Source organism: Oncorhynchus clarkii, chromosome 33 (genome assembly GCF_045791955.1).
Source record: "Oncorhynchus clarkii lewisi isolate Uvic-CL-2024 chromosome 33, UVic_Ocla_1.0, whole genome shotgun sequence".
NCBI classification, from domain to species: Eukaryota; Metazoa; Chordata; class Actinopteri; order Salmoniformes; family Salmonidae; genus Oncorhynchus; species Oncorhynchus clarkii.
Window position 1 is genome coordinate 38,265,798 of NC_092179.1, and position 27,724 is coordinate 38,293,521.

General features: G+C 46.4%; 3 protein-coding genes across 5 annotated transcripts in view; 2 read left to right on the top strand and 1 right to left on the bottom strand.

Annotated features, from left to right (window-relative positions):
* Positions 1-5,189, top strand: part of LOC139392878 (beta-2-microglobulin-like) — a 321,541-nt gene extending 316,352 nt beyond the window's left edge. Inside the window, exon 5 of the transcript XR_011629742.1 lies at positions 5,178-5,189. The gene's annotated coding sequence lies outside the window, so the exon portion shown is untranslated. The remainder of the gene's footprint in view (positions 1-5,177) is intronic.
* Positions 1-27,724, top strand: part of LOC139392874 (beta-2-microglobulin-like) — a 613,933-nt gene that overhangs the window by 282,273 nt on the left and 303,936 nt on the right. The window lies entirely within an intron of this gene.
* On the bottom strand, positions 8,605-27,578 carry LOC139392860 (E3 ubiquitin-protein ligase Mdm2-like). Of its 3 annotated transcripts, none has more exons than XM_071141172.1 (11): positions 27,525-27,578; positions 25,812-25,901; positions 25,625-25,699; positions 23,196-23,329; positions 22,161-22,210; positions 21,898-21,956; positions 16,343-16,412; positions 14,902-15,065; positions 13,682-13,837; positions 13,337-13,408; positions 8,605-9,755 (listed from the first exon to the last, which is right to left on the bottom strand). In XM_071141172.1, exons 2-11 carry the CDS (start codon positions 25,887-25,889, stop codon positions 9,153-9,155), a joined length of 1,461 nt encoding a protein of 486 aa, XP_070997273.1. In that variant the 5' UTR covers positions 25,890-25,901; positions 27,525-27,578; the 3' UTR covers positions 8,605-9,152. The 3 variants fall into 3 exon arrangements, with proteins under 3 accessions (XP_070997273.1, XP_070997275.1, XP_070997274.1); XM_071141174.1 differs by lacking the exon at positions 27,525-27,578 and adding an exon at positions 25,997-26,118; XM_071141173.1 differs by lacking the exon at positions 27,525-27,578 and adding an exon at positions 26,015-26,075.

Genomic DNA, 27,724 nt, shown 5'->3' on the forward strand with positions numbered 1-27,724 from the left:
GTTACTGATTCTGCAATGATTTAAGAATTGATGACGTTGCCATAAATACATGTCTTTAATCTGAGATAACAAATCCTGGGATTCCTCAGCACTAGTAGAACAGGACACATTTAATACTTCTCACAGCCAACACAAAGATCACTGTGGAGGGGAAAGCCATGACAACCCAGACTAAGATCACTGTGAAGGGGAATGCCATGACAACCCAGACTAAGATCACTGTGAAGGGGAAAGCCATGACAACCCAGACTAAGATCACTGTGAAGGGGAATGCCATGACAACCCAGACTAAGATCACTGTGAAGGGGAAAGCCATGACAACCCAGACTAAGATCACTGTGAAGGGGAATGCCATGACAACCCAGACTAAGATCACTGTGAAGGGGAAAGCCATGACAACCCAGACTAAGATCACTGTGAAGGGGAAAGCCATGACAACCCAGACTAAGATCACTGTGGAGGGGAAAGCCATGACAACCAACACTAAGATCACTGTGGAGGGGAAAGCCATGACAACCCAGACTAAGATCACTGTGAAGGGGAAACCATGACAACCCAGACTAAGATCACTGTGGAGGGGAAATCCATTATAGCTAGAAGTACTAGATTGGAGGCTTGTCAGGTGGGGGAAGGTTTAGTACTAGATTGGAGGCTTGTCAGGTAGGGGAAGGTTTAGTACTAGATTGGAGGCTTGTCAGGTGGAGGAAGGTTTAGTACTAGATTGGAGGCTTGTCAGGTAGGGGAAGGTTTAGTACTAGATTGGAGGCTTGTCAGGTAGGGGAAGGTTTAGTACTAGATTGGAGGCTTGTCAGGTGGAGGAAGGTTTAGTACTAGATTGGAGGCTTGTCAGGTAGGGGAAGGTTTAACTACCAAAAACAGGGTTAAATGAACTAGAATCACAGCAAACTGTTAGTGTTCAAATACTGGAGAGTTGAGACCAAATCACGGACGCTGGACAGAGTGGATTTCAGTTGTAACAAAAGACAGTTTTAATGAGTCAGAGATATCTTGTCCCGCAGTTTTACGTGCACGGACCTAGTTCACATAACTCGTCAAGGAGCCAGGTGAAAAAGAGGCCTATACAATGGTTACATACATTTTTATACATAGAATAAAGTAGGTGGAGTCTTGTCGTTTCGGTCTTCTTGACTGGTCGGAGGGTTGGAGGCGGGCCTTGCTCTAGCCAGAGCGGGCCCCATTGGTGCACAGCAAAAGTTCTTTGCTCTTGGGACCGGCCAGTTAGAGGGAGATGAGATGTGTGTTTATATAAGGAAGAGGGGGTCAGTCTTATGGCTGGGTGTATGTGTTCTTATGACGGAATGTCTTTGTTTATATGAGCTATGTGTATGAATATTTATATAACAAATCCCCCTCTTCACGTCTATTAGACGTGAAAACTATAGCATAAAGGTGGCGGTTGCAATCGTGGGTATACATAAGGTGGTGCTCCTAACCTTGTCTGGTTTGCATGGTGGGTCTGTAGGTGTAGTGCTACGTTTGGGACGGGAGTGATTGGAGGGAGTGATATCAGGAAAGGAGTTAGGGACATGTGTAGGGGTTGGTGTATGTGATGTGGCAGGGTGAAATAGTTGTTCAATTAACCATGTGAAAGTCCTAGGGTTACTCCAAATATCAGTATGAATATCACAAATAAGGGACCAGATATCCCCAGCCTCACCCAGAGAGGGAGAAATTTCCCTCTAACTGGGCGAGGTTCCCTTCTCAGGGGAGGCGGAGTTTGATGCCGCATCACCTGAGGAAGGAGTGTCTTCATTTGGAATCGAATTTAGGCCGCTCAAATCAGCTCTGACTTCAGTCAGTGTTCTAGAAGGAATTGGGGCTGGGGTGCAATGTGTAAGGCGGTGTCAAGGTGTGCCTGATTTACCTTTGACCTGGACTGAGTGTGAAGTAACCTCCTTCACTTCGTACGGTCCAGTCCACCTGGGTTCCAGCCACTTTCTCTTGTGGACTGTAACCCTCACCCCGTCACCAACCTTTACCTTCAGTAGTGGCGTGTCCCCCGGCAGCTCCCCCTCCTGGACCTTGTGAACCTGGGTAGAGAGTGCTGCAGAGAGAACCGTCAGTTTTTTCACATAATTAGACATTACAATTTGTTGTACATCAAGGGCGGGCATATGACCTCCCTCCCTTGGTGGACCATGCATGACTCTACCAGTCATTATCCCATGAGGCACATACTTTAGCCATCTTAGCTTTTGCTTTTGGTTTGACGTTCCACCAGATTTTGGGATTGGGGCCTGTACACAGATCCAAATCTGTGGGTTATGCCAAATCTTTCTTCCACCTGTCTCAGGTGTTTGTTAAATGTGAGCCATTTGTGAAATTTGATTTGTCTTGGGATGCCATACCTGGGTATTAGTTTGGTTTGTAGCCACTTAAAGACTGACCTAGCATCCTCCCCTTTTGTTATTATTGCCTCTACCCATTTGGAGAACCTATCTACTATGACTAGGAGATAGAGTTTGCCTTTAGATAAATTTTCGGGGCCCATGTCGGTGTAGTCTATACTAATATCCTGAAAACATGCATTAGGTATTACGTATGAGCCCATTGGTGTTTGATATGGTTTCTTTGGGTTGTGTCTGTCACAACCATTGCATTCGTCACAAAATAAATCATCGTCATAAAATAAGTCAGTCATATTTTTTATGTGAGGGTGCCACCAGATGTGCGAGGCCTTTTTGGAGGGTCTTTAGTTTGCCTTCGTGTGTGGGGCCATGTGTTCCTCATAAAAGTTCTGGGTCCATCAGTGTGGCCTGCTTCATGGGCATGGGCTGAGTCTGTATAGATATTCAGTCTTTCCTTTTCCTCTGATGAGGACCTGCGTCAATCCGATGATTTCAGCTAATTTGGCCGATGCTGGTTGAGGGATGATGGCTGATTGAAGGGTGACATCACGAGGTGAGCTGTTTTTTTCAATAGCTTTTGCTACTGCAGCAACGTATCTGGAGCATGTTGACTGTCCTACCTCAATGTGGTCAAGTTTGAAGAGTAGTACATCAAGACCCTTCTCTCCCCCTCTTGTTTCTGGAATAGGACGGATGAGGTGAATCCTTCCCTTCCAGAAACATCCAAATGGAACTTGTTCTTGTAGTCAGGTGCAGTCAGAGCTGCTGCCGCTGATAGATCTGTTTTCAGGAATGCTATGGCTGTTGATGCTTCAGCCGTCCAGGCCAGGGGTGCATGGAGGTTCCTTGATCGTAGGATGACCGGTGCTGCCACCCCCTCTGGGCCACACCCAATGGTACAACACCTGATAGGTGGGGTCAGGTGCATCATGTCTTCGTCCCAGTCTGCAGTGTAGAGGCAGTCATCAGTTTCTGTTGCATTGAGTGTGCAATGGATCTCAGCTTGGGGAGTCTTATATGGGTGCAGAGTGTAGATTTGAGCTTTCAGTTGGTTGAACTTAAACTGGATGTGAGGGGTGGCAGGCCCTGTGGGTAGGCATTTTAGCTAGTACACTTCTTGGGCTTCAGACAGTGTGGTCATCGGCAGGAGTGGCATCCTCATCATTCTTACTGGGTGATCAGGTGTTGAAGTGGGAGGGTTGGTTGTAATCTTGCTGCTCCTGCTGCATGTGGCTAGATTCTGGGTGGTTGTATGCTGGCTGTTGCTGATGCATGGGTGTGGGTCCTGGTTGCTGATGTTGCAGAGGTGGGTTTCCCCCACTTCCTCTTGCTCTCCATTGCTGTTGCTGCGGGGAGAGTGGTTTCATGCAATCTCTGGCAAAATGACCGGTAATTCCGCAGTTAAAACACTGGTAGTTTCCCCCTCTGTGTTGTCCAGTGTAGGGACCCCGTCGAGCCCATACTGGGTGTTGTTGTTGCAGGATATACTGCTGTGGGGGAGGGTATTGGGGTGGTTGGGCCCCCCTAGTGGCCGTGAGTGAGGCTGCCTGCTGTTGGATCATCTGAGCGACAGTCTGGGCCACTATTTGGGAGATGTCTGTTTCGGTTCCCGGCTCCTTCGTTTCTTCCGCCACCATCTGTTTCTTGGGTTTTTCTCCTTGTTGTGCTTCCTTCAATTGGAGTTTCAGGAGTTGTACCTGGAGGGACTGCACCTGGCTCTCAGCACCCCCTCTTTCCTTGTTGTGCTGGGTCACATGGTGGTGCACATGCGTATTGAATTGGGTCAGAGGAAGTGCAATCAACCCTACCGTTCCTCTGAGTTTGGTTTTAACATCTCCAGGACACCCGTTGACCACCATTTCCTTCCACATGCTGAGTGTGGTATCAGTGTGATCGAATGGTTCTTCGTGGACCGATCTCCATGTGGTCTTAGCCCTGTCCAGGTATGCTGCAGGTTGCTCACCTGGGTTGATTGTAAAGGAGGATAAGGTGGCATGGTTTCTTTCTGTAGGGTATGCTCTCCGTAGAACTTCCCATAATCTGGTACGGAAGTGGTCTATGGGCAGTGTTGGGGCCCGCCATCCAAGGTCAGCTGCTGTCATGAGGGCCTCCATGGTTTCGTGGTCGGTGGCTCTTGCTAGAAGTGCTTTCATGTCTCCTAGGCAGAGTTGCAGGCCTGAGGTAAGTGTCTGCAGTTGAAGTAGCCACGCTGAAGCTCCTCCATGTAGGCTAGGCATCTGTCCCATCAGTGTTGTTAAATCAGTCATTTTCCAGGGCTGGTACTCCACAGTGTGTGCATCACCTGGTGTCGGTCGCAGGGGGTACTGTCCTGCCATCTCCTGCTCTCGCTCTCTTCTATCAGCAATTCTGGAGGACCGACGGAGTGTTTCGGACCCCATTGATTCGGTAACTTTGGTTACTGTTCCTCTCATTATGCCTTCCACACGGTAGGCTCCCTCTCTGTTGTTATCTTGGTTAGCTATTAGCTCCCTGAGTTCCTTAGCTCGAGCTATTGATGATTTCAGCAGCTCCTGCATCTTAGTCACGTTTGGAGCTCCCATCGGAGCTGGGGTGAGCACCATGTCAATTTCTTCTTCGTTTTCGATATCCATGTTCTGATGACAGTCCTCCCTATCCGTCTGATAGAAGTGGTTTGAATCTAATCTTGTTTGTAAGTGTCCTCTGGTTTCAGAGGTGAGAGAGTTCACAGAGGAGCATTGCGGCCTCCGTTCCTGGGGGAGGTCTCCTGCTCCTGGAATCCCAGTTTCGAACTGTTCACATACCATATGGCCAGCCGTTATCCCCAGGGTAATTTCCCCTTTTAACTCCCCTTGGTCTATTCTCAGAACTGGAGCCTGTATTGTGGGAGGTGCCCTGGGCAGGAATGGGTTGTGTGACGGGCTCCGGTGATTTTGTCCCTTTGAGTATGGCTGGGGCTGAACTGCCTCCATTGTCAATTGTGGATATAGTGAGGGAGAAACGGCCACAGGGGGAGCCGTGGGCAAGTTCTCAGGCGGAGCTTTAACATCCCCCAACGCCACAATAGCCACGCCCATCATGTCTGGTGTGTTTTTGGGCAACACCCTCCTACTCTCCTGTATGGCCCATGTACCTATCTTGAGCTCCCCCTCTGCTCTCTCTCTCTCTCTTGTACCTACTTTTTTGAACCTGTGTATGTTGTTTCTCTCCGCCTCACTCGCTTTTGCATGCTCTACTGCGTCCTCTAATTCTGTCTGCATATCTTGGAGTTTCCCCCCTGTAGGTGGTCCTCCGCTAAAATAACCTGCTTGTGTCCATCTTATCCGTAATCCTTTCCACACTTTCTCCACTTTCCCATACTGTTTTTTACCTCCCGCTCTATCAATCATACTCTGATCTAAATAATCATTGAATTTTAGTTTGGGCGTGGTAGCTGCAGACATTTTATCTAGTTCGTCTGATAATGTGTATACTGCGTTATTTAGGTATATTCAATCCTTACTATGTGGTGTTTATTTCTATCGTTGTATGCTTAGCCTGTCCCTGGTCGAGACAAAGGGGGTTATCAGTATGTGACGCCCGCCACGTGTGTATTTCACCGGTATTTTATTTGAATTTGTTCAGCGATTCGTTTAGGTATTTTCTATAAATGATTATGCGATTTCCTTTTGGAACAATATATCAGTGAATATATGCGGTTCTATAACAATTTTCAGAGTAATTCTAGCTCTTTAGGAAATATAGATAGAATGTCTAGACAACCAAGAGTTGTTCAGTGAATTATTTAAATACTTTCTGTAAACAATTCAGTAAATTCCTTTATGAACTTATATCAGTAAATTCGAGCGATTCTATAGCAATTGTCAGAATAATTATATATCTTTAGGAAATATGGATAGAATAGAGAAACCCAAAAATCAGTGTGTAGCTTTTAGCGTCTGTCAAACAAAGTCTGTACTAAGCTCGGCGGCTTATTTAAATACTTTCTAGAAACAATTCAGTAAGTTCCTTTATGAACTTATATCAGTAAATTCCAGCGATTCTATAGCAATTGTCAGAATAATTTTAAACTTTAGGCAATATCAACAGGAATGAAAAAAAAACGAAAATCAGTATTCCAGCCCGGCTGCTGTCAAAGTTGCACGGCCATTCGATACTAAGGTGGCTTTGTCTTTCAGCACGTGTGCCTAATAGCCCAGTTACGTATCCCAACCTACTCCGCGACAAACGTTTCTTTCAATTTAATTTCCCCCATCTCCAAATCATGGAATGTCAACTCTGGTTCATCTTATGTTTATTGTTTGATGTGCAATAGCCACATCATTCCCGATCTCTGTCTAGTGGAAGGCCAAACTTACATATCCTGTATCTACTCGACTACACCTCTTACAAAACCTATTAAATAATACACAGCTTTTTTAATAGGGCATTTTTCATGCAGATTCATTCAATCCAACCACACCTCCACAAGACCTATTCGATGTTATATGTATCAACAGGAGATTTTACTTGCAGATCCGGTTCATCTATCATTCAACTATAACCACACCTCCACAATACCTTATTCGATAGTACAGAACGTATCAAAATAGGAAATTTTTACTTGCAGATTCGGTTCATCTATCATTAAACTATAACCACACCTCCACAAGACCTTACTTGCAGATTCGGTTCATCTATAACCACACCTCCACAAGACCTTACTTGCAGATTCGGTTCATCTATAACCACACCTCCACAAGACCTTACTTGCAGATTCGGTTCATCTATAACCACACCTCCACAAGACCTTACTTGCAGATTCGGTTCATCTATAATTCATTCATTCGTATGAAATTCTCATTGAATTTCCAACATCCATAATTGTGTCCATTACGTGTTAAAACACAGCCACTATTTAACGTCACCTCTATACACAACCCAATACATATATAATTAGGACAGTTTTCTATGCAGATTTCAGAACAAATAGGGTCCCTGGAGGAATTTAACACATTGGTCAATCACAATTCACACATTCCTATTAAAATAACTGAGTATAGGCCCATTAATAAGAATATATATATATATTTTTTTTACAAAACAAGATATCTTTAATCAATGTCTTAGGTTCTTATGTAAAAAATTTGGGCACCGATTCATACTCACGCCCAGTACTTTCTGATCAAAATTTGGTTTAGGCTATAATACAATATGCAGATTTCGATATAACGGGCTCTGCTCACCTTTATATAGAGCGCTCCGATCAGATTTCCTGAGGCAAGATGAATGGCTGGGGAAGTCACTCTTCCGTCTGATTTTTTAGCCGTGATCAGTCTCGTCCTCTCACACTAACTTATAATAGATCGAATTCAAGAACAACCAAACTCTGCTACCAATTCTGTTAGTGTTCAAATACTGGAGAGTTGAGACCAAATCACGGACGCTGGACAGAGTGGATTTCAGTTGTAACAAAAGACAGTTTTAATGAGTCAGAGATATCTTGTCCCGCAGTTTTACGTGCAAGGAGCCAGGTGAAAAAGAGGCCTATACAATGGTTACATACATTTTTATACATAGAATAAAGTAGGTGGAGTCTTGTCGTTTCGGTCTTCTTGACTGGTCGGAGGGTTGGAGGCGGGCCTTGCTCTAGCCAGAGCGGGCCCCATTGGTGCACAGCAAAAGTTCTTTGCTCTTGGGACCGGCCAGTTAGAGGGAGATGAGATGTGTGTTTATATAAGGAAGAGGGGGTCAGTCTTATGGCTGGGTGTTCTTATGACGGAATGTCTTTGTTTATATGAGCTATGTGTATGAATATTTATATAACAAAACCAAATACATGTTAGCCCATATAAATCAAAACCTGGGTTTAATATCGTTCAAAATGTCTCTTCAGCACTCCAATGGAATAACAGCCTTAAATGTCTCTTCAGCACTCCAATGGCATAAACAACAGCCTTAAATGTTACAAACTTCAGTTAGTCGTCTTGCCTGAGTTGAGACTTGAGAAAGGAGCAGTGTTTTAGTGTCATCTTGTGGCCCAAATGGCTCCCCATGGGCCCTGGTTTATAGTTGTGCACTAGAAACGGGAATAGGTTACCCTAATGACTGGGGGGGGGGGCAAGTTGTCACCAGGGGCAATAGATATGGATGGGGCTAGACGAGAGGACAGGTTGAGACATGTTTCCTGAAGATTTAAATGAAAAGTCGTCGTCCTGGCAACCACTCGCTCTCTTGTCGACGGAGTCAACAACAAACGTCTCTTTCTACCGGTGAACTTTATTGAGACATTTGACTTTCACGTAGTTTAAACCCCATGTCATTATCGATACAATTATATAAAACACTATCATCTGTGTAGAATTGAGGGAAGACGAGGTGAAAATAAACTAAGAAAAACCAATGTACATCTCTGTTAATTTGCTAGACATTCTTTATTTAATAAAATATATTGAATATTTCACCACTAAGAGAATTTGATCCATTTGAAAAACTAGAAAGGCTATTTGACTGAACACTATAAATCAATCCCAAATCAACACAACAATAACAACAACAACAGGCACCTTGTTTAATAGAGTCAACAAACTCTTGTTCATAAATAAAATCACTTCCAAATAAACAAAATTAAAACATTATTTATTCATTCAGGATTTAAGTTGTTTTTGAGGAACAGGGAGTTGTGTAGCTAAGGGTTACACCCTACTCCCTATATAGTGCACTACGTTAGACCAGAGTCCTATTGAGACCATGGTTGAGAGTAGTGCACTTACATAAGGGAATAGACTGCTTATTTGGAATGCACAGTCTAGCCGATAGCCGTCCTCAGCTGAGATAAATTAAGACGACAGACTGGATCGGCTGCCTGCAGACGGGACACAGCTTGTTCCTCTTCTTCAGTTTCCTGGCGCAGGTGTAACAGGCCATGAGGTGCCCTGTGCGTCCGTGTACGATGCAGCCGTTCTTGGGCCTGGTCTGACAGATGACGCAGGGCTCCAGGCAGCTGGCGGGGAGGTGAGCCTCCAGGCTGTTGAAACGCTCCAAGTCTGGTGCCATCACTTCTTGACTGAAGGGGGCGCTAGAGGACGAGCCTGAGCCCACGCCGTTGGAGTTCGAAGAAGAGGTGGAGGGCTGGGAGGAGCAGGCCGAGTCTTGGGAATCGGGGCCAGAGACGGACATCAATTCCTGGGAGTCTTTGAGGAGGGGAAGGGGCGACTTGGCTCTCTTCCCGTCTGGGACATCCAGACCTTCGGTCTCGTCAGGCTCTGTCGGGGCTAGGGTAGGCTTGGGGGGTAAGGGTTTGAGGTTGGGGGCAGCAGAGTTGCTGTCAGAATCGGGAAACCAGTCCATTCTTAGCGTCCAGCAGCGGTTGCAGTTTCGGGGGAGGGGAGGGTTCAACTCCTCACACTTTGAGCACTTCCAGTAGTCCTGAAACAACACCACTAGATTAGACCACACCATCGCTAGATTAGACCACACCAGCACTAGATTAGACCACACCAGCACTAGATTAGACCACAGCACCACTAGATTAGACCACAGACACCATCGCTAGATTAGACCACACCATCGCTAGATTAGACCACACCAGCACTAGATTAGACCACAGACACCACCGCTAGATTAGACCACACCAGCACTAGATTAGACCACACCAGCACTAGATTAGACCACACCAGCACTAGATTAGACCACAGCACCACTAGATTAGACCACAGACACCATCGCTAGATTAGACCACACCATCGCTAGATTAGACCACACCAGCACTAGATTAGACCACAGACACCACCGCTAGATTAGACCACACCAGCACTAGATTAGACCACACCAGCACTAGATTAGACCACAGACACCACCAGATTAGACCACAGACACCACCGCTAGATTAGACCACAGACACCACCGCTAGATTAGACCACAGACACCACCGCTAGATTAGACCACAGACACCACCGCTAGATTAGACCACAGACACCACCGCTAGATTAGACCACAGACACCACCGCTAGATTAGACCACCGACACCACCGCTAGATTAGACCACCGACACCACCGCTAGATTAGACCACAGGCACCACCGCTAGATTAGACCACAGGCACCACCGCTAGATTAGACCACAGGCACCACCGCTAGATTAGACCACAGACACCACCGCTAGATTAGACCACAGACACCACCGCTAGATTAGACCACAGACACCACCGCTAGATTAGACCACAGACACCACCGCTAGATTAGACCACAGCACCGCTAGATTAGACCACAACACCGCTAGATTAGACCACAGCACCGCTAGATTAGACCACAGCACCACTAGATTAGACTACAGGCACAACCGCTAGATTAGACAACACAACTAGATTAGACCAAAGCACCACTAGATTAGACCACAGCACCACTAGATTAGACCACAGCACCACCACTAGATTAGACCACAGACACCACCGCTAGATTAGACCACAGGCACCACCGCTAGATTAGACCACAGGCACCACCGCTAGATTAGACCACAGCACCACCGCTAGATTAGACCACAGACACCACCGCTAGATTAGACCACAGCACCACTAGATTAGACCAGACACCACCGCTAGATTAGACCACAGACACCACCGCTAGATTAGACCACAGGCACCACCACTAGATTAGACCACAGACACCACCGCTAGATTAGACCACAGGCACCACCGCTAGATTAGACCACAGGCACCACCGCTAGATTAGACCACAGGCACCACCGCTAGATTAGACCACAGGCACCACCGCTAGATTAGACATCACCGTTAGATTAGACCACAGACACCACCGCTAGATTAGACCACAGACACCACCGCTAGATTAGACCACAGCACCACTAGATTAGACCACAGACACCACCGCTAGATTAGACCACAGACACCACCGCTAGATTAGACCACAGACACCACCGCTAGATTAGACCACAGACACCACCGCTAGATTAGACCACAGCACCACTAGATTAGACCACAGCACCACTAGATTAGACCACAGACACCACCGCTAGATTAGACCACAGACACCACCGCTAGATTAGACCACAGACACCACCGCTAGATTAGACCACAGGCAACACCGTTAGATTAGACCACAGACACCACCGCTAGATTAGACCACAGACACCACCGCTAGATTAGACCACAGCACCACTAGATTAGACCACAGCACCACTAGATTAGACCACAGGCACCATTGCTAGATTAGACAAAACCGCTAGATTAGACCACAGACACCACCGCTAGATTAGACCACAGGCACCACCGCTAGATTAGACCACAGACACCACCGCTAGATTAGACCACAGGCACCACCGCTAGATTAGACCACAGACACCACCGCTAGATTAGACCACAGACACCACCGCTAGATTAGACCACAGGCACCACCGCTAGATTAGACCACAGGCACCACCGCTAGATTAGACCACAGGCACCACCGCTAGATTAGACCACAGGCACCACCGCTAGATTAGACCACAGGCACCACCGCTAGATTAGACCACAGGCACCACCGCTAGATTAGACCACAGGCACCACCGCTAGATTAGACCACAGGCACCACCGCTAGATTAGACCACAGGCACCACCGCTAGATTAGACCACAGGCACCACCGCTAGATTAGACCACAGGCACCACCGCTAGATTAGACCACAGACACCACCGCTAGATTAGACCACAGACACCACCGCTAGATTAGACCACAGGCACCACCGCTAGATTAGACCACAGACACCACCGCTAGATTAGACCACAGCACCACCGCTAGATTAGACCACAGACACCACCGCTAGATTAGACCACAGCACCACTAGATTAGACCAGACACCACCGCTAGATTAGACCACAGACACCACCGCTAGATTAGACCACAGGCACCACCACTAGATTAGACCACAGACACCACCGCTAGATTAGACCACAGGCACCACCGCTAGATTAGACCACAGGCACCACCGCTAGATTAGACCACAGGCACCACCGCTAGATTAGACCACAGGCACCACCGCTAGATTAGACATCACCGTTAGATTAGACCACAGACACCACCGCTAGATTAGACCACAGACACCACCGCTAGATTAGACCACAGCACCACTAGATTAGACCACAGACACCACCGCTAGATTAGACCACAGACACCACCGCTAGATTAGACCACAGACACCACCGCTAGATTAGACCACAGCACCACTAGATTAGACCACAGCACCACTAGATTAGACCACAGACACCACCGCTAGATTAGACCACAGACACCACCGCTAGATTAGACCACAGGCAACACCGCTAGATTAGACCACAGACACCACCGCTAGATTAGACCACAGCACCACTAGATTAGACCACAGCACCACTAGATTAGACCACAGCACCACTAGATTAGACCACAGGCACCATTGCTAGATTAGACAAAACCGCTAGATTAGACCACAGACACCACCGCTAGATTAGACCACAGGCACCACCGCTAGATTAGACCACAGACACCACCGCTAGATTAGACCACAGGCACCACCGCTAGATTAGACCACAGGCACCACCGCTAGATTAGACCACAGACACCACCGCTAGATTAGACCACAGGCACCACCGCTAGATTAGACCACAGGCACCACCGCTAGATTAGACCACAGGCACCACCGCTAGATTAGACCACAGGCACCACCGCTAGATTAGACCACAGGCACCACCGCTAGATTAGACCACAGGCACCACCGCTAGATTAGACCACAGGCACCACCGCTAGATTAGACCACAGGCACCACCGCTAGATTAGACCACAGGCACCACCGCTAGATTAGACCACAGGCACCACCGCTAGATTAGACCACAGACACCACCGCTAGATTAGACCACAGACACCACCGCTAGATTAGACCACAGGCACCACCGCTAGATTAGACCACAGACACCACCGCTAGATTAGACCACAGACACCACCGCTAGATTAGACCACAGACACCATTATGGGTAATATGAAACGTACTGCTTCCGTGATTTCAGTGTCGTCATCGAACGAGTCCTCGTCCTCTGCCTCGAAGATGGTGACTTCATACACCTGTGAGAGAACGACAGACACACAGGGAGTCAACCGCTGCAGTTTGACCCCAGGACACTAGAGGGAGCTGTTTGAAATGACACACACACACACACACACACATACCAATGTTTCCTCGGGGGGGGTCCGGGAGCATGCCCCCCCCCGGTGATAATTTTAGAACCATCAAAAAGGTCCGCATTTTGTTGGTGTGGTGGTGCACCACAGCTAAATAAATGCAGCGGAAACACACACACACACATACACACAGTTGAAAAGACAGTGAGCCGAGACCTCGTCCTCGCCAGACACTGAAGCCTCTTCGGGATCGCTGTAGGCGTCCGAGTCGATGGACTCCACCTCAAACTCCACGCTGAAGTTATCAGAGTCTGAGCCCAGATCCTGGCTCAAAACATCGTCACACGCGTCACTGACCAATGAACCTACTTCCTGTTGAGAGAGACGAGAGAGAGAGAGCTCAGTAACATGGGACTTACACAGCTGCCGATAAGATTCACAAATTACAATCATCATTTTTTTTACTCAGAATCTAAAGTACTGAACAAACCGATGTCACACACTAGATGTGAAACATTTCGTCTGAATGTGTAGGAATTAATAATCCCATTCCTTCATCTGCATAATGTTGTAGCCCAGTTTAGGATCTAGTTTAGGATCTCACCCTCCTTTTATTTAGGATTGGTGGAACTACAGTCTGACAGGGTAAATAGTTGTACTGCAGTAGGCTCCCCCACAGAGTTACAGGAGGCTCCCCCACAGAGTTACAGGAGGCTCCCCCACAGAGTTACAGGAGGCTCCCCCACAGAGTTACAGGAGGCTCCCCCACAGAGTTACAGGAGGATCCCACACAGAGTTACAGGAGGATCCCACACAGAGTTACAGGAGGATCCCACACAGAGTTACAGGAGGATCCCCCACAGAGTTACAGGAGGATCCCCCACAGAGTTACAGGAGGCTCCCCCACAGAGTCACAGGAGGATCCCCCCACAGAGTTACAGGAGGCTCCCCCACAGAGTCACAGGAGGCTCCCCCACAGAGTTACAGGAGGCTCCCCCACAGTTACAGGAGGCTCCCCCACAGTGTTACAGGAGGCTCCCCCACAGAGTCACAGGAGGATCCCCCCACAGAGTCACAGGAGGATCCCCCCACAGAGTTACAGGAGGCTCCCCCACAGAGTTACAGGAGGATCCCACACAGAGTTACAGGAGGATCCCCCACAGAGTTACAGGAGGATCCCCCACAGAGTTACAGGAGGCTGACCCACAGAGTCACAGGAGGCTCCCCCACAGAGTTACAGGAGGCTGACCCACAGAGTTACAGGAGGCTGACCCACAGAGTCACAGGAGGCTGACCCACAGAGTCACGGGAGGCTGACCCACAGAGTTACGGGAGGCTCCCCCACAGAGTCACAGGAGGCTCCCCCACAGAGTCACAGGAGGCTCCCCCACAGAGTCACAGGAGGCTCCCCCACAGAGTTACAGGAGGCTACTCACAGCGTTACTGTGTGAGACTGAAGACTCGCTGCTCCTCCGGTCTCGTCTCAGGCCTCCAATCACATACCAGGACATGCTGTCATCAAAGGTCAGAGACAAGCTGTCTGACCTATGTCTCTTCCTGGACTCACACCCGTCCTCCTCTTGTGTCGACGACGTCCCCTCTGGAATAGAACAGAGAGGGTCTGAGCAGTGGTTTTACTTTTAACAATTTATTTCCAATAAGCCATTTCTCCTCCGACGGTAAACTAGAGAAGCATATTGTGCATCCGATCACATATAGAAATAATACGGACAAGTCTTCAACAAAGCTGTTTCTCCCTTGATGACAATGAATATGTGATGTTCACAAGACATGGAGGATTTGTTTATATGTTGTGTACTGGGCCCTGAGGTACGACCAGTAGCTAAGAGCAATAAAACCCCAGTCCTTTAAAAAATGGTCCGTTTCAATCCATCAGACTAGGACTGTTGGGGATTCTCCCCTGGTCCGTTAGGAAACAGGGAAACAGGCGTGTCTTTGTGGTGTCTGTGTGTGTGTGGAGGCCGTCAGGCTGCTTTTTGGGCCTGAAGAGACTCATTGTGAAGAGAAGTCATCTGAAAACATTCTCCACAGCCTCCAGACCAGAGTGTTCCTACAGAACCATTAGAAGGGACTGGGGTTCTATGCTTAGATGCATTCTCCACAGCCTCCAGACCAGAGTGTTCCTACAGAACCATTAGAAGGGACTGGGGTTCTATGCTTTGATGCATTCTCCACAGCCTCCAGACCAGAGTGTTCCTACGGAACCATTAGAAGGGACTGGGGTTCTATGCTTAGATGCATTCTCCACAGCCTCCAGACCAGAGTGTTCCTACGGAACCATTAGAAGGGACTGGGGTTCTATTCATTCCAGAACTCGGTCTTTGCTTCCCCAACAGACTTGACTGTGCAACACATGAAGCCATGAGGCCTGACATGACAGTATTTATCCAGGAGAAAAGGTACAGCACAGATCCACATGAGCAGGACTGGTGTAGTTAGTAGGTGTAGGTTTATGTACACACTGCTGGAGTACTACAACAACAGACAGAGGGGCAGGCAGACAGACAGGGGCAGGCAGACAGACAGAGGGGCAGGCAGACAGACAGAGGGGAAGGCAGAGGGGCAGGCAGGCAGGCAGACAGAGAGGCAGGCAGGCAGACAGAGAGGCAGGCAGGCAGACAGAGAGGCAGGCAGGCAGACAGAGAGGCAGGCAGACAGAGGCAGGCAGGCAGACAGAGGCAGGCAGGCTGACAGAGGGGCAGGCAGGCTGACAGAGGGGCAGGCAGGCTGACAGAGGGGAAGGGAGACTGACAGAGGGGAAGGCAGGCAGACAGAGGGGAAGGCAGAGGGGCAGGCAGGCAGGCAGAGAGGTAGACAGACCGAGAGAGGCAGGCAGACAGACAGGCAGACACTCACCAGGGTCACTACTCCTCCTTCTCCTCCTGCGTTCTGAGGTAGATGATGAATGACAGTCTGAGTCCGTCTCCTGTAAACAGATTAAACAGAAGGAACCGTTAAGAGAAATCAACCAGTGAACCAGGACACCGAGGGGGGTCTGTCTATAAAACTCACTCAGGCACAGCTACCACTTAAAACGACATCACAGGAAAAACCGCATCAGAAGCTCCAAGGGAGACAGTCTTTGGAACACGTGCCAGTATAAACATCCCTCTGCAACAAAACTAAAGTTGGTTCAACTTGAGGTCCAGTATGTTTATGTCTGTGACCCAGAGCTAGGCAATTAGTTTGTTCACAAAGCATTTTTCACTACACTCGCAATAACATCTGCTAAATATGTGTATGTGACCAATACAATTTGATTTGATTTACAAGTCTGTTTGTAACTCTTTAAAATGGAGGGTGATGGAGAAGTGTTTCCCCCTATATTCATTTAGCAACTGTGGCCCACCCCGCTATACAACAATTTTTGAGACGGGTTGTAAACCAAGGTTTCCAGAAGACTTCGGCTGCTCTCTTACGTGGTTTAACTACGGGAAAGCAGTGGTGAAATACAGAATTGAAAGACGTGAGAAACGTCTGTTGAGCAGACTGAAATACCATCAAAACATCTTAATGTGCTCGCAATTACTTTTATTAAATAGTCTACATTTTAAAAATGCTACTAATCATTCCTATCTGTTTATTTACAACTGCCAAAGAGAAGTGGAAAATTAGAAAGTGGTCAGAATGAGTAGGATTCTAGTTGCATTGACAGGCACGACTCAGGCCGGTGAGCCATAACCAATCAGAGCTGCAGTAGGCCTATATGCAAATAGACCATTGCCATATATGGATCTGTGCCATTCACTGGACTGTGTTTACAGCATGAGCGGTCGTGAGTAGATGAACTGGACTGTGTTTACAGCATGAGCGGTCGTGAGTAGATGAACTGGACTGTTCACAGCATGAGCGGTCGTGAGTAGATGAACTGGACTGTGTTCACAGCATGAGCGGTCGTGAGTAGATGAACTGGACTGTGTTTACAGCATGAGCGGTCGTGAGTAGATGCGCTTGTTTTGAGATCAAAGCGAGACCGACCTGTGCACATTTGTTCATATTATTTTCTAGTTAGTCAGTTATTAGCCCAGTTATAGATCATTAGTAGTCAGCTTTAGGGGAGTGATAGCTTCCTACAAGAGCACAAAACGTGTACATTTCTAGACATATTTGAAAAAGCCAGTCAGGTAAAAAGCAGTTTTTATTTGTCTTAAAAGGGGCAGTATTGTATTTTGAGACAGGTTTGAATAAGCTAAGTAGCCAATAGGCAGAGGGTAGTATAATGTATCTGATTCTCTGTAGTAATGGTATGGGAATAATAAGGCATTTTATTTTGTAAAGTGGTTTCTTGCATCAAACACAATATTCAGTCACCTTCTTGTCCTCTAGGACAAGTGCATAAACAGGTTAAAGGTCAAGCCCTGCATGTTTTTTTTTTCTCTTCAAAAGTCTCATGAAATGTAGGTCTACGTTGAACACTACAACATTGGCTGCTACTGTCAGCTGAAAGATATAACAGCTATTTCCATATTAAAATGTTATGGGATGAATTTTCTCCATTGTTTTTGATGGTAGGCCACTCAGGTAGGACTACATTAGGATCAAACAGACACAGTAGCCTACTTGGCCACTGTTAAAATTGTAACTTAAAGCAGGTGCATGCCTCAATGTTTACAGTAAGCGTCATTGCGTTTACTTGATAGCTACCTACACAAATAGCTAGCTAGAACAAAGTGTTAATAAGATAAATTCATTAAAAAGATTAAAAGCAATACAAATAAGTTATCCAGTAGGAACAGGATTGTCACAACGTTCAAGTTTGTGCTCATCAGACCTGAGATTTGCTCAGTGATAAAAAAAAACCCAGAGGGAACATCGGTTGGGGCGGTGTGCAGTTTGGAGTGGGTCTAGGGCAGTGCTCTCCAACAGGTCGATAGCCAGCGACCAGTAGCTACCAGCCCACCTATGACGAGCTCGACAAACTACTCTGAAAGTACATGCAATTTTCACGCGTTCCACCGCAAACTGTCCTAAACAGATCTCACAAGTATCAGACAGTACCAAACTGTCCTAAACAGATCTCACAAGTATCAGACAGTACCAAACGGTCCTAAACAGATCTCACAAGTATCAGACAGTACCAAACTGTCCTAAACAGATCTCACAAGTATCAGACAGTACCAAACGGTCCTAAACAGATCTCACAAGTATCAGACAGTACCAAACGGTCCTAAACAGATCTCACAAGTATCAGACAGTACCAAACTGTCCTAAACAGATCTCACAATACCAAACTGTCCTAAACAGATCTCACAAGTATCAGACAGTACCAAACGGTCCTAAACAGATCTCACAAGTATCAGACAGTACCAAACTGTCCTAAACAGATCTCACAAGTATCAGACAGTACCAGCCACACTGTATAGTCAATGCAACATTCACATGATCCCAGCCCTGGTTAAACACTAGTGGCTACAAAAGCCAAACCAAAAAGTTTTCTCAAGGGGCAGCCCGTAAAATTGGGTTGGATTTACAGAAAGAGCCCAGGGCAGATGAGTTGGATTTACAGAGAGAGCCCAGGGCAGATGAGTTGGATTTACAGAAAGAGCCCAGGGCAGATGAGTTGGATTTACAGAAAGAGCCCAGGGCAGATGAGTTGGATTTACAGAAAGAGCCCAGGGCAGATGAGTTGGATTTACAGATGGAGACCAGGGCAGATGAGTTGGATTTACAGAAAGAGCCCAGGGCAGATGAGTTGGATTTACAGAAAGAGCCCAGGGCAGATGAGTTGGATTTACAGAGAGAGCCCAGGGCAGATGAGTTGGATTTACAGAGAGAGCCCAGGGCAGATGAGTTGGATTTACAGAAAGAGCCCAGGGCAGATGAGTTGGATTTACAGAAAGAGCCCAGGGCAGATGAGTTGGATTTACAGAAAGAGCCCAGGGCAGATGAGTTGGATTTACAGAAAGAGCCCAGGGCAGATGAGTTGGATTTACAGAAAGAGCCCAGGGCAGATGAGTTGGATTTACAGATGGAGACCAGGGCAGATGAGTTGGATTTACAGAAAGAGCCCAGGGCAGATGAGTTGGATTTACAGAAAGAGCCCAGGGCAGATGAGTTGGATTTACAGAAAGAGCCCAGGGCAGATGAGTTGGATTTACAGAAAGAGCCCAGGGCAGATGAGTTGGATTTACAGAAAGAGCCCAGGGCAGATGAGTTGGATTTACAGAAAGAGCCCAGGGCAGATGAGTTGGATTTACAGAAAGAGCCCAGGGCAGATGAGTTGGATTTACAGAAAGAGCCCAGGGCAGATGAGTTGGATTTACAGAAAGAGCCCAGGGCAGATGAGTTGGATTTACAGAAAGAGCCCAGGGCAGATGAGTTGGATTTACAGAAAGAGCCCAGGGCAGATGAGTTGGATTTACAGAAAGAGCCCAGGGCAGATGAGTTGGATTTACAGAAAGAGCCCAGGGCAGATGAGTTGGATTTACAGAAAGAGCCCAGGACAGATGAGTTGGATTTACAGAAAGAGCCCAGGGCAGATGAGTTGGATTTACAGAAAGAGCCCAGGACAGATGAGTTGGATTTACAGAAAGAGCCCAGGGCAGATGAGTTGGATTTACAGAAAGAGCCCAGGGCAGATGAGTTGGATTTACAGAAAGAGCCCAGGGCAGATGAGTTGGATTTACAGAAAGAGCCCAGGGCAGATGAGTTGGATTTACAGAAAGAGCCCAGGGCAGATGAGTTGGATTTACAGAAAGAGCCCAGGGCAGATGAGTTGGATTTACAGAAAGAGCCCAGGGCAGATGAGTTGGATTTACAGAAAGAGCCCAGGGCAGATGAGTTGGATTTACAGAAAGAGCCCAGGGCAGATGAGTTGGATTTACAGAAAGAGCCCAGGGCAGATGAGTTGGATTTACAGAAAGAGCCCAGGGCAGATGAGTTGGATTTACAGAAAGAGCCCAGGGCAGATGAGTTGGATTTACAGAAAGAGCCCAGGGCAGATGAGTTGGATTTACAGAAAGAGCCCAGGGCAGATGAGTTGGATTTACAGAAAGAGCCCAGGGCAGATGAGTTGGATTTACAGAAAGAGCCCAGGGCAGATGAGTTGGATTTACAGAAAGAGCCCAGGGCAGATGAGTTGGATTTACAGAAAGAGCCCAGGACAGATGAGTTGGATTTACAGAAAGAGCCCAGGGCAGATGAGTTGGATTTACAGAAAGAGCCCAGGGCAGATGAGTTGGATTTACAGAAAGAGCCCAGGGCAGATGAGTTGGATTTACAGAAAGAGCCCAGGGCAGATGAGTTGGATTTACAGAAAGAGCCCAGGGCAGATGAGTTGGATTTACAGAAAGAGCCCAGGGCAGATGAGTTGGATTTACAGAAAGAGCCCAGGGCAGATGAGTTGGATTTACAGAAAGAGCCCAGGGCAGATGAGTTGGATTTACAGAAAGAGCCCAGGGCAGATGAGTTGGACTTACAGAAAGAGCCCAGGGCAGATGAGTTGGATTTACAGAAAGAGCCCAGGGCAGATGAGTTGGATTTACAGAAAGAGCCCAGGGCAGATGAGTTGGATTTACAGAAAGAGCCCAGGGCAGATGAGTTGGATTTACAGAAAGAGCCCAGGGCAGATGAGTTGGATTTACAGAAAGAGCCCAGGGCAGAGAGAGCCCAGGGCAGATGAGTTGGATTTACAGAGAGAGCCCAGGGCAGATGAGTTGGATTTACAGAAAGAGCCCAGGGCAGATGAGTTGGATTTACAGAAAGAGCCCAGGGCAGATGAGTTGGATTTACAGAAAGAGCCCAGGGCAGATGAGTTGGATTTACAGAAAGAGCCCAGGGCAGATGAGTTGGATTTACAGAAAGAGCCCAGGGCAGATGAGTTGGATTTACAGAAAGAGCCCAGGGCAGATGAGTTGGATTTACAGAAAGAGCCCAGGGCAGATGAGTTGGATTTACAGAAAGAGCCCAGGGCAGATGAGTTGGATTTACAGAAAGAGCCCAGGGCAGATGAGTTGGATTTACAGAAAGAGCCCAGGGCAGATGAGTTGGATTTACAGAAAGAGCCCAGGGCAGATGAGTTGGATTTACAGAAAGAGCCCAGGGCAGATGAGTTGGATTTACAGAAAGAGCCCAGGGCAGATGAGTTGGATTTACAGAAAGAGCCCAGGGCAGATGAGTTGAAGCCGGAACTGATGTTCAAAAGGCTGTAATAAATTACAGCGGAAACAATTCATGGGAATTTATTTTTATAATTACGACTAAAGAATTACAAAATAGCAAAGTTGAGTGCTCTAGCTTGTAAAACAGCTGCCATCTAGTACGGCAACATTATAGCAATGCCCCCCCCCCCCCCCCAACTGGAATGTTTCAACCAATCACATGCTCTTGTTTCCCACCTCCCTTCATTTAGTTGAATGTGTCTACCATAGAAATACAATGAATAGATGCTCTTTCTTATGTGGTCTTCTTACCTTAGGCCCTCTATCCGGTTCACTCTGGCTCCTGGGTTCCGTGAAGACAGATTGGGATTCTAAAAAGGAAAAAATAATAGAAACATCTACATTTTAAAAATCAGAATAGACTAGGACTTCCTCACTTGTCTTATCAGCCCAATACATAACGCAACATTGAACTGCCTAGCGTACAAATGTTGTTATTTTCTTTCAAAAAGAGAGATGTATATCAACTAGAAACTACAGGACAATAGAAGTGACGAAAGAAAAGTTAAAAGCACCTTGATTTTTCACTGCTAGGAGATTTTGTGTGATCATAGCGAAGAGAACTCTGAAAAAGGACAAAAAAACACACAAGGCTAACGTTAGCATAGTGAAACGGTTTCACTATCAGACTTCTCTGATTTGTTTAGCAAACAGAAGGCTGCTCATCAGTAACTTATTTTTGAATCATCAGCACACATCTGAGCCAACACATGCAACAGGTGACAGCATATTAAGTGGCTGTATTAGAGGTTAGAGGAGATGCATTAGAGGACAGAGTCTGTATTAGAGGACCAGAGTCTGTATTAGAGGTTAGAGGCCAGAGTCTGTATTAGAGGTTAGAGGCCAGAGTCTGTATTAGAGAACCAGAGTCTGTATTAGAGGACCAGAGTGTGTATTAGAGGACCAGAGTGTGTATTAGAGGACCAGAGTGTGTATTAGAGGACCAGAGTCTGTATTAGAGGACCAGAGTCTGTATTAGAGATTAAAGGCCAGAGTCTGTATTAGAGGCCAGAGTCTGTATTAGAGGCCAGAGGAGCTGTATTAGTGGGCCAGAGGAGCTGTATTAGGGGGCCAGAGGAGCTGTATTAGAGGACCAGGGGAGCTGTATTAGAGGACCAGGGGAGCTGTATTAGAGGACCAGGGGAGCTGTATTAGAGGACCAGAGTAGCTGTATTAGAGGAACAGTCTGTATTAGAGGCCAGAGTCTGTATTAGAGGCCAGAGTCTGTATTAGAAGTTAGAGGCCATATTATGTATTAGAGAACCAGAGGAGCTGTATTAGCATCTGTGTAGAGGAGCTGTATTAGAGACAGTGTAGAAGGGCTGAATTAGAGGCTGTGTAGAGGGACTGTATTAGAGACTGTGTAGAGGGACTGTATTAGATGCTGTGTAGAAGGACTGCATTAGAGGCCTGCATGTTAGCCGAGCAAACAGGGTGTGTGTGTTGGGGGTTTATTGTCCGTCCCAAGCTGTGTGTGTTATTGTGCGAGTGTGTGTGCGCGGCTCTTTGATGGAGAAGATGTCCACACCGTGCAGTGTGTGTGTCCTCACCGGGGTTCTTTAACAGAGAAGCTGTCCACTCCCAGTACAGCCCCCAGGGGGTCGTCAGCACAGTGCACTATGTGTTGCTGCTTCATGTCATAAAGCTGTTTCTTCATGATGTACTGGCCCAGGTAGAATATCACCTGACAAATTAGACAGCACAGGGGTCAGAGGTCAACACCACAGCACAACACACACGAGAGAGAGAGATAAACAGGATACAGGCAGGGGTCAAGAGGAGAGAGAGTAACAGGGGATACAGGCAGGGGTCAAGAGGAGAGAGAGAGAGAGTAACAGGGGGTACAGGCAGGGGTCAAGAGGAGAGAGAGAGTAACAGGGGATACAGGCAGGGGTCAAGAGGAGAGAGAGAGAAACAGGATACAGGCAGGGGTCAAGAGGAGAGAGAGAAACAGGATACAGGCAGGGGTCAAGAGGAGAGAGAGAGTAACAGGATACAGGCAGGGTGTCAAGAGGAGAGAGAGAGAAACAGGATACAGGCAGGGGTCAAGAGGAGAGAGTAACAGGGGATACAGGCAGGGGTCAAGAGGAGAGAGAGAGTAACAGGGGGTACAGGCAGGGGTCAAGAGAAGAAGCCTGGGAATGTCTCAGGATAAGACTGCACCAACAATAGTTCTGTCTCAGTCTAGTTGATACCCTCCATATACTGATCCAGACAGTTCTGTCTCAGTCTAGTTGATACCCTCCATATACTGATCCAGACAGTTCTGTCTCAGTCTAGTTGATACCCTCCATATACTGATCCAGACAGTCCTGTCTCAGTCTAGTTGACACCCTCCATATACTGATCCAGACAGTCCTGTCTCAGTCTAGTTGATACCCTCCCTCCATATACTGATCCAGACAGTCCTGTCTCAGTCTAGTTGATACCCTCCATATACTGATCCAGACAGTCCTGTCTCAGTCTAGTTGATACACTCCATATACTGATCCAGACAGTCCTGTCTCAGTCTAGTTGATACCCTCCATATACTGATCCAGACAGTCCTGTCTCAGTCTAGTTGATACCCTTCATATACTGATCCAGACTGTCCTGTCTCAGTCTAGTTGATACGCTCCCTCCATATACTGATCCAGACTGTCCTGTCTCAGTCTAGTTGATACGCTCCCTCCATATACTGATCCAGACTGTCCTGTCTCAGTCTAGTTGATACGCTCCCTCCATATACTGATCCAGACTGTCCTGTCTCAGTCTAGTTGATTCCCTCCCTCCTTATACTGATCCAGACAGTCCTGTCGATACACCTCATCCCATACTGATCCAGAATATTCTGGGTCACAATTTAGACAGGCAACTGATACACAGACTGCACTGGGTAGAAGTATATGACTCCACCCAATATTCTTCTCTAGTTGACAGGAGGCTATTGTGATAGACTGATCACTGGCATGAAGGCATCAGTTCCTTATCATAAAAGCAGATTACACAGACTGTAAACACATTTTCCAGCAATCAATGTGGACCAGTAAAAGGCTCAGAACTCCCATACACTCTATAAACTAAAGCATCAGAGGAGCGCCTCCCTCTCTCTGAGATAACTCTGTCTCCCTGATGAACAACAGAGAGGAAGGAGCCAAACACGGGGTCCCAGACTAGTTAGACATTCCAGAGGTCCGTTAGAACCCCAGTGAGTCAGAGTAGAGGTCAAGAGGTGACTGAACATTCTAACATTCTAACTAAGATAATCACCAGTTCTAACATTCTAACTAAGATAATCACCAGTCTCTCTCTATGACTCAGACTCTCACACAGACAGACCCCCCCCCCCCCTCTGACGTGTCTCATCAAAGCTGTGTGACGTGTCCTCAAACCAAGGTGCCCTGCCTGCTAGCCAATCATAGCTCTTAAATGACAGTGCATTTGTATTCTAGCTTAGTAGACACTACAATCAGTTCAATCAACGAAAGTAGGTAAAACAGCATATCAATAGGAAACCAATAGAACCAAGTCAAAAGCCATTCTAGTATGTGACAGCATCTACCGTATGCAGTGCTTAGTTTATGAAAGTGACAATCAATAGTGAAACTAGTGTTTAAATCTAGCAATGCAGAGAATAATCCAGAAACACCTACACAATCTATATACCAGTAGTTTGGCTGCTAACGACAAATTAAGAGTGAGTTTCCCCCCTTAGGAACTAATATCCACTATTCTAGGAGTAAACCCTAAGATATACTGCAATTGGAAATTCAACACATCAAATATTTAAATGTAAAAAAAAAAAATAATAAATAAATGTGAGGCTAGAAAATAATTACAGAAACTGAAAAGTCTGTGAGATAATGTCTATTGAGGATCTTAAAGAGGTTTCCTCTGTCTGTTTCATACAACAATATCTTGATTAACTAAAGTTAAGCCAAAGACTAGTGGTTCGATATCAGCAGGATATAAGGAAACAAGCTGTCAGGTCATTTCTTACCTCTTTCATGGTGAAAACGTCTTTGTCTGCACCTGCCTGCTGCAATAACACGCGCAGTTTCTCTTTAGGTCGTACCTGTGGAAATATAGCACATAAAAACATTATTTTTTTACATTCTATGTAACTGTAAACAAATGACTGACTTAAACAGTGTGACAGAGAGACAGAGATTTAAGTTGATACTTACAAGTTTCTCATTGTCCAAGGTATTTATTTGGGAACTGCTTCTATGCCATTCTGACATTCTCTCACAATTCTCTGCCATTCTGTCTCTCACCTGTCGAAGAGTAGGAGGTAAAATACATTTTCATTTCAAGTATACAATTACATACAATGTCAAGGTAAAGCTTTGGAAGACAAAAACAAGTTTACCTAAATAAATAGAAGTACTAATGAGATGTTCTTGATACACCCCCGCTATAATACACCCTTCATATTCTGTACATAAAGTGCTTCAGCTCGGCTGGTAGCGTTAGGAACCACTTCCCCCGTCTCCCCCGGATTTAAATAGGCACAGAGAGACATGTCAGGACTAGCACTGCTCCGGCTGTTAACGCCAGGATGCTATTGGGCGCAGTCGGCGTATGGTTGAAACTAGATAACTAACTTCACGTAACATGTTTTAGCATATGGACGAGCACACCTAGCGGTCACCCTGCGTCTGTGCATCCGCCTCCACCCTTAGTGCTGAGCTGGCCGCTAGAGTTGGATATGCCCGGGCATGTCCCAGTTTACTACAGCCCTGCATTGTGTAATAATCAGCTGTTTGACTGACATGGGCAGGGTTGGAGGAAGGGTGTCTCGTCTTAACTGACTCCCTTAGCTATTGCTTTTCCAAACAAAGGAAGAGCCATGCAAGTTGACAGCTGAAATATTGGACATGAAAGCTGGTTGCCACTGGATATTAACGTTACCACCGTGGATATGAAATTACAAAGTATGGGATTAAAGCCAAAGTAACGATTAGTCACTAACATTAAGAGGGGTTTGACATCTGGACTCACTGATAAATGTTTTATCTGATCTAACATTTGGTCATGTTGAGATTAGTTTCTCTGTTGCAGATACCCATCAATGTTATTCAATCGCATGAAAGAAACTGACCTGCGAAAAGTAACGTTACCTACACTTCAATCCTCATCCTTTTATTGCAACCAAACCAAATGGGATAGTTTCCTATCAATCTGTCAAAACACAATGAAGACAAACAGCTTGGAAAGACCCACGACCCAGTTGTGGGACTCTGCAAGCCAGTAAAAGTAGACCAGTGTGCAATATTGACAAGTTAGTATATCTGATAACTTACTAATAACATCAACGTTACAGTCAAATGTAGCTATATCTAGCTATATTCAATGTGTGGTATTTACAATACATGTGTGATTTAACCACTAACGTTACGCCAAAAATAAAACTGTTGAACGAGGAACTACTATAGTCCGGACGTTGACTGGCAAGTCGCTGAGCAGGCAGCACTTTTTTTTGAGGCATCTTCATGTGTATTTTGATGTTGTATTTAGATGGGTAACTACGACACCACCAGATAGAAAAACAAACGTTTTTTTTGACGACACTCTTGCTAGGTTAACATTACATTACATGTTTAGTCGTTGTACTACTAGCTACCACAACAACTTCGCTACTATGTGTCGACGTCTAGCTATTCAACGTGAACTCCTTACTAGTGGTTTCCCGTTTTAGCCATCAGGAAAACACGAGGATGAGAGGCCTTGTAGCATGTGGCTAATGCTATTCAAACGTTAGCTATAACATAAAGTGGTTGTACAAATTACATGTCAAAATAACACACAGTTAAAGTTATTATACACAATAGCTTGCCATTTAAACTTTCATAGCACATTTTAAATAGATTTAGAGCAACATTATTGGCTTCACTTACGTTACTTTCACAATCCAATAACTTGCTTGTAAAAGTTAGTGAGGAAAACGAACGTTAATTTTGTCGCCCCTAGTGGCGGGTCCAACGTAAGGCACGAGCACTGAAGATGAATCAGGTTGACGAATCAATCACAAGAAGAAGAAAAATATGTCTGTTTTTACAAGAAGAAGAAGATAGACTACCTGCACGTGGGGAATGTT

Coding starts and splice junctions, on each gene's coding strand:
- LOC139392860 (XM_071141172.1), bottom strand. CDS start 25,889: ATGGCAGAGAATTGTGAGAGAATGTCAGAATGGCATAGAAGCAGTTCC. Junction 23,330..25,624: donor ACGTTTTCACCATGAAAGAG/GTAAGAAATGAC, acceptor CTAATTTGTCAG/GTGATATTCTACCTGGGCCA. Junction 13,838..14,901: donor CAGTCTCACACAGTAACGCT/GTGAGTAGCCTC, acceptor CTCTCTCAACAG/GAAGTAGGTTCATTGGTCAG.